The sequence below is a fragment of the Cyrtonyx montezumae genome, unplaced genomic scaffold (genome assembly GCF_038088225.1).
Source record: "Cyrtonyx montezumae isolate F1298 unplaced genomic scaffold, pur_monq_1.0 scaffold_10, whole genome shotgun sequence".
NCBI classification, from domain to species: domain Eukaryota; kingdom Metazoa; phylum Chordata; class Aves; order Galliformes; family Odontophoridae; genus Cyrtonyx; species Cyrtonyx montezumae.
This window is the reverse complement of record NW_027071826.1, coordinates 2,283,889-2,297,312: the sequence shown is the minus strand read 5'-3', so window position 1 is coordinate 2,297,312 and position 13,424 is coordinate 2,283,889. Positions and strand designations below refer to the sequence as shown.

Sequence of the window (13,424 nt, the reverse complement as noted above, 5' to 3'; positions counted from 1 at the left end):
GACTCAGCAGCACCAAAGCTCTGTTTTGGGGAAAGAAAAAACACCATCACTTCCAGAGAACCATAGCAGAGACCAGAACAGTAAAGGGATCATCTCTACATTCTTCGTAGTCATACACAAAGGGACATCTTCAGCAAAGAAGGCCTTGAGTTGAGGACAGTGCAAGAGCCCCACAGCTTCAGCTGCAAAATTACTAAATGCTTCCATGCGGTGCTGTTATGGAGTTAAACACCACAAATCATTAAGCCCTGAGCATCCAGGGCTCTTTGTGTTTTCCTCAAGTCCATTTTAAAGGCAATTCCTAATCAGTCATCATCTGATAAGACCTCAGTAACACAAGCAGGTGCCATTTGGTTAAAATCCACATCATGACTAATAAATCAGTTTGCTAGCTAGCCCCCAGCTCCCCTTTCTGGATGCGTTCAGCACTGCCCTTGAATACCTTCTCTGCTCAGGGAGTGCTGCACCGTTACACAGCAGTTGATCCAACCTGTGTGATCAGAGAGAGTCAGATGTCCTCCACAGCCACTGCCTTCATAACACTGAAATAAAGTCATGCTGGATTTTGTAAGTCATGTTATAGGAAAAAAAAATAATGCCTTTTGAGTTTGGATATGAGCAAACATGAAAATACAGCATCGCAGGAAATAGGTTTCAGTACTTCAGTCTGAGGATTTTGAGGAAGCTAATTTGAAGTGTAATGTCAATCCGCTTGTTCAACAGGGAAAAGGCAGAGGGTTTCAATTACAAGCTAAGTGCAACCCAATTATGCATACTATTAGAAGTACTTTTGTTTGGTAAGTTTCTCTGCTTGACAGAAGTTGTCAGAACTCAAGTGAATTACAGACAGCAGATCTGCGAGCAAAAAACATTTCACAAACTGTAGGAAGGGGTCAGTATTTATAGCATTCACAATAACTTTCATTGTCCACATCTATACATTCGGGTCCATGAATAGCCTTGGCTTCTGTCCCATGCCTAGCAATACAAACCCATACATTATTCCTCTCTGTTTTACAGGCTGTGTTATGATGCTTTCTTGAAACCTCTGAGAATGGGATAGATGTTCTCAAACGCCTCATAGATTTCTGAACGCTCCTTTGCTCCTGTAAAGACATTTAAGAAAAAAAAGATCAGAGTATTGAGAATAACTGAATGCACTTCAGACCTAATGGTGAGATTACAAACCAGGAAGAAACAAGAGTTTAAAAGCAAATTTAAACTAAGATTTGAGAGAACTGAAGGAATAATTTCCATCTTTTTACTTCTGCCACTTCACGAGGAACAGCTTCTAGCCTGCTTCACTGTAAGACTAGGCCAGTTCTGGTTAAGCTGAGGCTTAAGGTTCTTCCTGAAAGTGTCATACGTTGGCTTTGAAGTAAGGCAAGTGTGAAGAATCATGGTTTTATCTGCTTAACCATAACAGCTCTGCCTCTTGATAAGAGGGAAATAAGAAGTGGGGAGCATTTAACCCCACAGTGGAAATTCATCCACAGTTTGAGAGGTCCCCTCCTCCAGTTCCAAGGTGTTGTTTTATTCTTTGAACTTTGTTAGGTCACTCATGATTTCCTTATCCCCGTGACTTAGCAAATCTCAAGTCCTGAGCACCTCAGGTGTCCACAGTTCAGTTAGCTGAGCTCCTTCATGATTCATAATCGTGAGACTCTCTGGTTAAGGCAGGTGCTTCTGTTTTGCCACTCACATACCTCAAAGCTCTGTTGTGAATATAAAAGCAGTGTTCAGTTCCTCTGGGTACCACCAACACCCATTTACTTTTCAGAAGAGCTGTGTAAAGGTATTTTCATGAGCTTCACAGAACAACTTACTGGAAACATGCATTTTTTTTTTTATCATGGGATCCAAGGTACACATATCTGCACAGCATTCTCAGCAAGGCTTTTGCCCATGAGTTTGCCAAACCATCTGGAACAGGTTCTTACTTCTCCACCCTTTCCTCTAATAATCCTAAGTACATATCGTCACTGAAGTGTTTTAAGAAGTTTGCTTCCTGTCCAATCCCAAATTGCTTATTGTGATACTTGTAGTTAAGCAACTGAGTAGCTACTGGTGTGTCAGGCTCCTGATGGGATTCAGTGCACTGACACAAGGCATTATGCTTTGAATAAAGATACTCAAGCTTAATGACATGGAAATTTGAGACACTATACAAAGCAATGAGGTCCTAGTGCAACAATACCAATATTGTTATCTGCAGAAAACACAGATAAGCAGCAGTAGGCATGAAAAAGACTGCTAAGTGGCTGTACTGCAGCAAGATATTAGCTTAGTATGCTCCATTTAAACACTTGCTCAAAAGATGTAGTCGCTCTCAATTACAGATTATATGAGAGGAGGCCACTTACCAGTCAGAACAACTTTTCCAGACACAAAGATAAGTAACACTATCCTTGGTTTGACCATCCTATAAATAAGGCCAGGAAATAGTTCAGGTTCATAGCTGTTTCAGAGCAAACAGGTAAAATTAGAAAAATGCAAGTACTGTTCCAGTGCTGTATGCATGAAATGCTCTATAACTCTAGAAGCAGAAAGCTAAACCCACAGATCACAGCTAGCTGCCCAGGAAAAGATAGGTCAAAGTCTAGATATCTTGAACAGGAAGGTGGTAAATCCCACTGGAGCTGGTAGGAGTGCCCTGACCCTACTTTTAGAGGCTCCTGAATCCCATTTACAGTAGGCTCAAGTTGCCTCAATTAAACCTGAATTATTTAATCAAGCTTATTTTTTTCCCTGTTGACATGGACTGCAGTCTCCCACTGAGCTATAGCATTGGACTTGGCAATCATAGGAGATGTAAAATTCTGATCAGGCTGCTCTTAGAACATTCTATAAGGAGAAAGCAGCAAACTGCACAAGGAGGGAAGTTCAGATGATCCCATCGCTGTTGCACTGCTGTAGGCTTTACTGCCAGCAACAGTGCCATTGCTGTAATTAAGCAGAGGGTCATTTTGGCCCAAGCCCTGCTCAGAACAGGAGTTAGTGCAGAAAACAGTGCCTTTCTATCCATACTGTAACACATGGCATCTACAGCCACTTCTTGCCTGCTGAACCAGCTTTGGTGAGCCAAAGATATGCTTGATATTCAGTACTTGGTTAATTATTATGTTCAATTGCCAGGCTTCAGAATTTGAGCCTCTTTACAGCTTACAAAGAACGCTCCAAGCTCCATGGGGCTGTAATCCTCCCTCCCACGTACCTGCTGAACTGCTGGTGGGTGAGAACCAGCCCTTCCAGCCGGATGGGGAACCTCACGTCACAGCTCCCCACCATGTTCTGGATCTTGAAATCCAGAAACTTGGCAGGGAACCCCAGCTTCTGCACCACGCGGGCGTACTTCCTTGCTGCGAGCCGTGACTGCTCTTCACTGGGGGAAGAGCAGAAGGGGAAGCAGCTTTGAGGGCTTTCATCTGCTCTGAAGTTAGAATTCAGTTTAATCCACCACCATGCTACTCCATGCTGCTGCTCAAGAGTAAGCTCTTATCAGTGTTCATTTTCCTTCGGTTTGTACGAGCACATTACATCACCTAGGATTTCCACTGTTTAAGTAATGCCTTGCAGCATTATCTCATCTCTCCAATTAGGGTTGATCCAGGAGGGAGACCACAGATACCAGAGCGGTCATCTAGCTAGGTGGGGGTTGGAGAAGGGGTTTCCTGAGCTATGAGTTAATGCATCATCTCATTGGCAGTTTAGAGTCTTAAAGAAAAAGTAATATATTGAGGCAGCTGCTGAACTCGAGGACAGGGCCTTCAGAGTACAGAAGTCATCTTTGCTTTCCTCCAGCTCCCATTTTCTCTACAGGCCTGAACACTGACTTGTGAGCAGACACCAAAGAAACTCGACAGACAAGTTAACATCTCAACTCACTTTAAAAGTCAGCGAGAAATGCAAATAACCCCTTAACAACTCCTGGGCATTTTAGCAGCTTTTCTGCTAATGTCTGCTCAGCTCAGTCTATATTCAGGTGCAAAAGCATGTAGTTCAGTAATTACAGAACTCCTGTCACAAAGAAAACTAGTTGTTTTTGAGAAAAGCGCTTCATTTTTCTTGCAGCTGAAAGCAAGCCCTCTGCTAGGTAATTGAAACAAGGCTGAGTTGAGGAAATACAGGTGCAGCTGAAAGACCTTGGAGGAGACAAAAGAAAAAAGTACCTTTTTGCTCCTGTGCAGACCATTTTTCCTGAGCTGAAGATAAGGGCCGTTGTTCGTGGTTCCCTGATCCTCATGATCACAGCAGCAAACCTCTAGAAATTCAAAGGGAAACCTCAGAGTCAAGCTGACAGAACTGGACAGGCTGGAAAGGAGCACTAAGATTGCCAAGTCCAACCCCAGCCCACCCCCCCAGTGCCAGCCGTGTCCCTCAGTGCCACATCCACCCTTCCTCAGCTCTACATCTGTTCATTCTTTTAGCAGAGAGTTTTCTGGAGAGATCTTTCTCTTCCCCAGTGAGAGCAGTGGGTTAAGACAGTGCTGTTAGAGGAGGGATGAAGCTCAGCGTGCATCTATATGTTGGAGCCCAGCAATGTTGAGAGAATAGAATAGGGATAAAGCTCAGCCCTCAGGATTTACCTTTGGGTTATACTCTGCATTTCTGGCATGCAGAGCTATGTTCTTCAGATCTAGTTTACAAGCCAAGTTTACAGTTGACACTATATTCCTGTGGAATGAGAAAGGATTTGTCATACTGCAGAAAGAAGCTGTTACAGAGCAAAACCCCAACATCATTGGCTAATGTGAAGTCACAGCTCTGGTTAATAGTTGCCATCGTTTAATTTACTGCCTGCCCTTTTTCCCCATTTTAACACTAAGCTATTTTTTGCCAAACTTTAGCATTTCAGAACCAAAATTAATTTCTCAGAAGAGGAAATATAACAAAATTCTTAGTCCCAGTGTACTGCATTTATTTGTCTTCCTGTAACTAAATCACTGAAGCTTTTTTTACAGGTTTAAATTGCACCATTACTGAGTGTTTACAGACTTCTTAGGGCTCTCCTAAGGACAGAGTACTTTAGTCTCTACAGGTGTAAGTTACTACGCTCCCTCTAGCCTATAACAAAGCCTGAATCTCTCCTTTTCCTATCACCTTCCTTTTCCCAGTTCTGACTTTCTGCTCTCAGATGAGCAGACTGACATCTTTTAAGCCCTTGGAGTCTGTTGTCATCCTTCACATCCTCCTTGCTGGGGGGAGACCTTCTTTTCAAGTGCTTTCTCTGTCTTTGTGTCCTGCAGACTGAAGTAACAAGCCATACGCACAGTACAGTTTATCATTTTACCAAATGCTTCTCCCACAGAGAGCCTTCACCTCCTCCCTCCCAGGAGGAGATCTTCCCCTTAAGGAACAGGGCATTTCAGGTGCTTTCTCAACCAGCACATTTACAGAGCCCACTCTCCTGTTAAGCTGCATCATTCCATGCTATTTCCATGTTGCACAGTACCCAGTTGCCTTCCAGTGTTCTCTGTCCCTTGGCTCCACCTCTCAGTAATAACTGTGCCTACCCCTCTCCTTCTCCCTGGTGTTTCAGATGGGTTTACATGAAATCAAACCTTGCTTTCTATGTAGCAAATGTGCAACGAGAGCAATACTCTGAGAATCAAGCAAAACACAACTAGCTTTCCCTGAGATTAGTCCTCAGTGAAGATGGTACTGCTCTTATTGTACTATGTAGGCAACAGCAACTTACTGTAACTGAGGAACTATGCCAGAGCTCTCTGATGCAGGTGTCACTGGGGTCATAGGAGTCATCGGTGTCAGGGGGGGACACACATCAGGTTCTCCCAGGCTTGGCTGGGTTGCATCTGGGTATGATGAGCTGCTTTCCTCTGTGAAGATCCCGCCATCCTCATTTCTTGGTACCAGTCCATTGAGCCCTCCTTGCACTTCATGACCATCTTCAGATGGATTTTGTTCTTTGTTTTCTTGGGTAAAATCTGGAAGAAAGCTGAGGTCCACAGAGGAGAAGTCCGCAGGAAGCTCTCCAGGCTGATTAAACTGAGAACCAAACGATACATCTTCAGCGACTTGAATCGGAAGGTCCACGTCATAGGGGCTCATAGGATTAAACAGCTGGGGACTGGCTGAGAGGTCATCCTTGAATGGAGAAAGAGAACCAGTAAGCATCCTGTATTAAAACATTAGCTCCAATTGGGAGACTACGCTAGGTTACATCTCAATTCAGTAGTGAGCTTTCAATCATTTTCCCTTAAGTATTATAGCAAAGAAGAACCTTAAGATACAAAAGCTCCATTTGCTCGGCTGTCAGCACACAGAACCTAAATAACTTTTCCCCAAAACCTCTTCCTGGTGGAGATGCACATTTCCCCACTGCGCTCTAGAGCACTCTGCTAGTGCCTCAAATTGAGAAATACCGTATACCTCCAGTGCTGATGGGAGGAACGGTGTTGACACTTTGCCTTTGTCGTCCCTCAGCTCTACACACGGCTAACATAGTCGCTCATGAGTTTTTTCCAAGGAGGATCGCTAGCATTTCCTGCCCGGTTTTCGCTCTCACTCTGCGCACTCCCTCCTCCTCTTGCTGCGACCAGAGGACGCTGTCAGCGTTGTGTTGGATTCGTGCAATAGAGGGCAGCAGTTCACAGACCGGAGGTTAGCAGACTAATTCAAGCGAGACGCAGCCGACTTCAGCATCCTTCCCCAAACCAAGCGATTTGGGCACACCACGTATCTGCAGGCAAACGCTTGCATACGAATGCCCTCCTTTATCAGCGCCATTTAAAAAAGGAAATTAAAGTATTTAAAAGGCTTTGCGGTATTGAGAAGGCAAGAGTTCAGGGAAGAATTGATTCCCTTATTCATTAGGGCACAAGCCTGTACTTACAGGAAAGCTTCTTTCAAAAAGGTGATTTCACCTACCACAGCAGGTGACAGCTTGGGCTGTCTGTGCCAGGGGTTTTGTGTTCATTTAGGCAATTTTAGCACTGAGAGCCTAAAGGACTTGAAAACCCAAGCACAAATCAGAGCAGGAAGCTACACACAAGGCAGAGGCCCTTGAGTTGGCAGAGACTGCCTGAGCTCTGCAGGGAAAAGGGTTTCCAGATCGATGCATTCAGGCCTGAGCTGGTGCTGCTCTGTGCTCTGCACCCAGTTACACTGCAAGAGAGCTGCCTGGAGAAAACATTCACAGCTTGTGAAACTCATCACTGAGGGCTCTTAGTGTAAAGAGATACAAGGAGGTCAAGCTCTGAAGTAGGTTCAAATCTAGTCCTAGAACTGGCTTCCAGATGCAGAGCCCCAGGTGAGATCAGATCACGGCACAGCTTAAAGAAAGAAGCTGATGGATGCGTGGCCAATGGGACTGGAAGCATCAGCTCAAAAAGATATCCAAAAGGAACAAAGTAAACTGCTTCAAGTGGAGAGAAATACAAAGCTAATCTACGCAACTGCTCTGGGAGGAACCTTCATAGGGTTAAGTGCTGGGAAAGATGGTGTCTTCATGTTAGGCAGGTGCTCAGAGGCTGTGAAAGGGGCACAAGACCACATCTGCCTTGGGCTGACTGCCAAGGGTTGTTGCTACAGACTCCAGGTTAATTAACTTCACCAAAGGCCCCATCAGCTGCATGGCTTTGGACATTTCCCAGCAGCTCCAGAAAGGAGATTGCACACTGATCCTGTGTGAGATCATTGCATTTGAGGGGAAACAGCCATTTTACTTCTGCTGCGTTGGTTCATGCAGCCCAGGTACGTGTAAATCAAATGCAGCTGCTTTTAGCATTAGACCTGTTCGGTTTTTTTTTGCTAGCATCCTAGACACCTGCTACTATCAAATATCTCAAAGGCCTGAAATAGAGTATTCCATTTCATCTATAAACCCTGAGTTATTTCTCCCTGCGTTATATACCTTATGGAACTACATTCAGAGGGCTTTGCTGTCTGCCACCAGGAGGTCTCCGAATTTAAGCAGTAGAGGTGAAGCTTAGCTTCCAACATGAAAAATCGGTTAGAAACAGTAAAAAGGAGAAGAACATGCAACTGTGGGAGCTGTGGACATGCTGTTCAGCTGGGGATGCAGCCCTCTCCCATTATTGCTACTGCAACAGCAGGAAGCCAGTTGGAGCCAGGGAGGCATTTTAAAGAGAGAGGAAAAGATTTTTGGACACACTTACCAGCCAGCATGAGGAGGCTGGGCCTCCTTGCACATAGGCTGGTCCATAGAGAGGGCATAAATGCAGCAGATGAGAGCAACCTCCTGCAGGAAGGGAGCTTGGGCTCCTCTGTGCCTCTGGTAGCTTTTGACCATAGGAACCCTCCATGTCTCCCGTATAAATAAATCACAGAGAAAGTGAGAGACATGAAAAAACTCAGTGGAAAAATAAAATCTGTTCAAGAACTGTAAGGAAAGGAGAAATCGCTGCTGTGTAATTTCAATGTGTCAGAATGGCTCCCCAGCACAGCGTTGGTGGTATAGTGGTGAGCATAGCTGCCTTCCAAGCAGTTGACCCGGGTTCGATTCCCGGCCAACGCAGCTTCTTTTTTTTTTCCCTCCCCGTACCTGCGTGCCGCAGCGCTCCAGGTACTGCTCCAGCGGCGAGATGTCCTCCATGTGCGCAAAACCCACTGCTGCCCAGTGCTCTCAGCTTTATAGCTGCGGGCAGACCCAGAGCAGGTGCAGCTCATCTGGGGCACAGCTCCAACAGGGGAGCTGTGATCTCCGTTGGCTTTCTGTTTGTTGGTTTTTTTTTTTTAACTTTTGCAAGCAGCCTGGTGGGTTTGCAACCTTCACCCTGGGGATGTGCTGGAGGAATTGGGGTTCTGCACGGTGCTCCCCATCAGGACATAAACACAGCCTGAACCTTTTCAAAGGGCTGTAAAAGAGCAGGGAGCCAGAACTGAGAACACAGAACGTACAAACATAAAGCCTCGCCTTTTGCTGTGGCTTTTTAGTGAGCAAGTGCAGTAGGCCCTTAGCTTCTCCCACCTGCTTCATCAGGTGTAATTGGGTACAGCTGGTCCTGCAACACCTCACTTCCAGGGCAGCTTCAGCCTGTGCAGAGGGGCTTCAGGAGGTGCTGTCGGGCTCTTCTTGCTGCCCCAAGGCCATCAAGGATGAAGTTTGCATCCTATGGTTGCAGTGCAGAGCGTATGTGACTGCTGAGCATCCTCTCCTCCTTGGTGCAGCCTGCTGGGCTGGTTCTATGGCATTTTTGGGACTTGCCTTTCCACAATGCTTTGCAAATGCCAAATTCACCTCACCCCAACTCCAATGGTTCTGTGATTCAGTGACATTCAGCCTCCAGTGGGTTGATGTGTGTTATGCAGGAGGCAGAATAAGGAGGGGACTCTGGGGTTGCACTTGGGTTACAGGGGATGGTAGAGCTGGCTTGGGCCAGTTCATGGTGTCCCCTTTGGGCTGCCTACTGGTTGCAGGTAGCACTGCAGGACTGTGCTGCCCCCTCCCCCAGAGCATGAATGCTATTGTTGTGCTCAAACTGGGAACTGGGAGTGTTGCGGTGGTTGTGGTGTTCCTCTGGTGGTATTATAGCCATGCTACTGATTCACTCATCAGTCTAATGCTGTGATGGTTGGCTAACACCAGCAGCAGAAGCCCTTGGAGATGAGAGGGGTTCATCTTTTGAAGAGCAGTTCGGTATTACTCCTCATATAGTCATAGAACATCCCAAGTTGGAAGGGGCCACCCACAAGTTGCATGGAGTCCAACTCCTGGCTCCACACAGCACCACCCAAAATCAGCCTGATTCCTCCTTGGATAAATAACTGGAGAAGACAGCTCTGCTGAGCTGCTAACAGCCCTTTATTTGTCTCTCCAGTGTTTCCATTGCACACATTCCTGTGTAGTCTGGATGCTACAATCTGGTTATAGGGTGGTACTATTCACAGGAGACTTCCAGAAAGCTGGAAGGGACATGGAGCAAGTCAGTAAGGAGGCTCTACCTGTTCTGCTCATTAATGCTCTCACCAGTCACCTGTTCTAGTGCCCCATAAATGCCCTACTGCTTGCTCTGAATGTAGTTAGTCTGGTTGGACTTAATCTTACCTCTTTCAAGAACTACTTTGGGAAAGAAAAGCCAATGGCTGGCAGCATTCTGCTTTCTGCTCACCTGAGCTTCTTGCTAAGCTTTTGTAGCTGTAAATGTCTCTGAAGAGCAGAGTGTTTCAGGTGCAGCTTGTATCTGGTGGTGCCCTCATTGCCTGCAGCATTAAGGCGGTGCTTCTGGGGAAGATAGAAGAGCAGCTGAGCGCAGAGTATCTTCCAAGAAAAGCCATTTATTAAGTGCAAGTTATCTCCCTTGCAACCCAATTGCTCCACTGCTTTCCACGCTGATACCAGCAACAGGACCAGGCTTGCTGTGAAGGGGAGAGTAGATGTTAGATTTATTTCAGGGAAAGAGAGAAAGCACCATGAGTAATGGTGAGTAATTTGACATTTAATTGTGAGTAATTAAAGTGTGTCATCATTGGGCTGTGATGGTGTAAAGAGGAACAGAATCAGGTTCACTGTTTTGACTTCTAGTGGCTTGCTATGTGTCAGTTGGGAGTGATCCTCTTACAGGAATGCAGTCGCAAGGACTGGAAGTTGGGGTTTCATTTTATGGGATCATGGGATGATGGGAAGAACAGCTGTAAATGCATCACCCAGTGCTGTCTATCCATCCCTGCATCAGGGAGTGCAGCCCAGTGGTGGGGCCACTGCCTTGTCTCAGGCAGAGTGGGGTTTTCCTCTTCACAGAATCATGGAATTGAGTTGGAAGGGGCCCTTCAAAGCCATCTGGTCCAACTCCCCTGCAGTGAGCAGGAATGCCTGCATCTCCATCATGGGCTCAGAGCTCTGTACAGCCTGAGCTTGGGTGTCTCCATGGACAAGGCATCCACCACCTCTCTGGGCAACCTGTGCCAGAGCTTTGCTAACCTGTTTACTTATATCCCTTCTTCTCTGCCAATGTCAGTGACAGGAGACCGGGCTCTCTGCAAGCACAGGTTGGCTTTCTGCATTTCTGTCCCTGGTAGGGACTGATATGAGGTCAACGCTGGATATACGTCGATTTCTGTCCCAGCAAAGAAGGGCCCTTCTGCCAAAGGGAAGAGGAGCAGACTGGCTGGAAAAGAACAGTTCTTCTGCACAACACTGTCTGCAGTGGAGGCACTGCCTGCTCCCACGTCAGAGAGTTGCTGAGGACCGAACCCAAAAGGGACTGCCAAACCCTCCACTGAATGCCAGAGGAAGCAACATCAGAAGAAGCCGTCTGTCTCAGCTGAGGGCCTGAATGGTGACTTTAAAACCATACAGTTAACTTCACTTAATTGCCCTATTTGCTTAAATCAAGTGATTAAACGAAGGCATTCTGTATGTTGTTTGCATAGAAATCCACTTCTCCCTACCCAGCCATGCTCTGAAGGATTCATGCTTGGACTGCAGAGTGGAGGAAGAAAGCGCTTCGCTCTGTTTTTATTTTTTATTCTACGCTGCCTTGAAAATGGCTAGAAAAGGCAAATGGGAGCTTTAAGCATTGGCTGACATCTTAATTGCTACCTAGCAATTAATGGCTACGGGCTTTCTTGGGCAGCTCACGCACAGATATATCAGACACCTGGTTGCAGAAGAGCTTTTTGTTAAGTCATCTCCCTAAATGCTGTGCCAAATGCTCCGTCTAGATTGAATTGCATTTAAATGAGGTGAGCGTGCAATGGATCATCTGACTGCTGATGCTTCCCTCCAAGTTCTGTGACAAATGGCTCTAATGCAAGCACCATGTCTCATACCCTGAACTTACTGCTCCAATTAAATACTGATCCTTTAAGCCCTATCTGGATTGACAATATAGAAACAGAGTCATACGTGTTTGCACAGAAAAGCAGAGGTGTGCGGGTAGCATGTGCTAACAGAGCGCCTTGAGTTTAGTCAGCACACGTCACAGCAGCACAGAGGACTTGAACAATGGGGCTGGGATCTGTGGGATCTTTGACACGAGCTCTGCAGGAATTAGAGCACAACCTGCGATGCCTTCACTGGCTGCAAACACCACAAAGCGAGCCGAAGGGCAGCTGAAATCCCTGTAAAACAGCGTTGTCTGGCTGCTCCGCAAGATGCAACGGCTGACATGGAAAGAGTCCTCGGGGCGTGCAGCTCAGTGATTAGTCAGTCCTTGTTACCACTTCCTCTGATTAGCAGCAAGCAAATCAGCATGCTTGAGTCAATAAGGACTTCGGGAGGAACCAGACTTCCCCAAACCACTGCCAGATGTCAGCAGATGCTCCAACCCTCCCGCCTTGACCTTTCTGGGCCTCAGTGCACATAATTAGCTGTTAACACAGACGTGTTTCCGTTGCTCTGCCCCTTCTGCTGCAGCCTGCACAGAAACACCAATGGCTTGGCTGTAACAAAGCCATACACACGTGGCTCTGCAGTGCTGCAGTGTTGCATCCATCCCTGTTCCACCCAAGCAGGAACCCAGCTGAAATCATGCAGGGTGCAGCCTCACCCCCATCTGGGTTCTCCTCTTTCCCACTTGCTATCTTTGAATCATAGAATCGCTTGAGTTTGAAGGGACCTTTAAGGACCGTCTGGTCCAACTCCTCTGCCAGAGCCCCCTCCAGCCTGACCTTGGGTGTCCCCAGGGACATCCACCACCTCTCTGGGCAATCAGTGGCAGTGCTTCACTGCCTTTATTGTAAACAACTTTTTCCTTATATCCAGTCTAAATTTCCCCTCTTCATTTTGAAACCATTAGTCATTGTCCTACCCAGGCAGACCCTGCTCAAGCCTGTCCCCTTTCTTGCAGCCCCCCTTCAGGTACTGACAGGCTGCTCTCAGGTCTCCCTGCAGCATTCTCTTCTCCAGGCTGCACAGCCCCAGCTCTCTCAGTCTGTCCTCGTAAGGAGGTGTTTCATCCCTGGGATCATTTCTGTGGCTCTCATTTTTTCTTCAGCCCTCTTATCTGCGGCTTGTCAGAAATAATGAAATGCTTTAATTGCTTCAACCTCCCTTCAGTGGACATTTGTCCAAATCAGTAATACAAGAGCAGCTCTGCTGCTCAGAACGTTTGTCAGGGCTCAGACAGAGCTCAGGTTTGTTCAGCAATGTTTCTGGGAATACTAGGAACCCAAATGGGCATGTGTTGATGGTCTGAAGCTGGATACATTATCCCAGATCACATCAGATCCATTGGGTTTTGTGTGTTAGCATTAAGATATGCTCACATTTATCCTCAGTTATGATTACATTCCTCCTTCCAGCATGTGTGATGCTGTCCCAAATAAACGGAGTGGGACAGCTCTTGTACATCCATGTCCCTTTGCTGCTGTTAATAGTGCTCTGCTTAGGAAGAACAGAACTTTTGTGTTGCTAACGTGGGATTTATGATTATTATTATATATTTATTTCTAAATGAATATATTTCTTGTACTGATATTAATAATTCCTTAGGTACTGATGA

General features: G+C 46.3%; 1 protein-coding gene and 1 non-coding gene across 2 annotated transcripts; one reads left to right on the top strand and one right to left on the bottom strand.

Annotated features, from left to right (window-relative positions):
* Positions 1-920: 920 nt before the first annotated feature.
* Positions 921-8,575, bottom strand: TBPL2 (TATA-box binding protein like 2). Its single transcript, XM_065755652.1, has 7 exons — positions 8,525-8,575; positions 5,699-6,105; positions 4,587-4,674; positions 4,170-4,261; positions 3,215-3,382; positions 2,364-2,458; positions 921-1,106 (listed from the first exon to the last, which is right to left on the bottom strand). The coding sequence occupies exons 1-7, from the start codon at positions 8,573-8,575 to the stop codon at positions 1,027-1,029; spliced, it is 981 nt and encodes a 326-aa protein (XP_065611724.1). The 3' UTR covers positions 921-1,026.
* On the top strand, positions 8,426-8,497 carry TRNAG-UCC (transfer RNA glycine (anticodon UCC)). The gene has a single exon. It is a non-coding gene; the product is annotated as a tRNA-Gly (tRNA).
* Positions 8,576-13,424: the final 4,849 nt, after the last annotated feature.

Excerpts from the sequence above, each read along its gene's own strand:
- TBPL2 (XM_065755652.1), bottom strand. The coding sequence starts at position 8,575 with ATGGAGGACATCTCGCCGCTGGAGCAGTACCTGGAGCGCTGCGGCACG. Across the intron at positions 6,106-8,524 it reads TGGAGCGCTGCGGCACGCAG|GATGACCTCTCAGCCAGTCC; the intron begins GTACGGGGAGGG and ends TCTCCATTCAAG. Across the intron at positions 3,383-4,169 it reads GTCTGCACAGGAGCAAAAAG|TGAAGAGCAGTCACGGCTCG; the intron begins GTACTTTTTTCT and ends CTCTTCCCCCAG.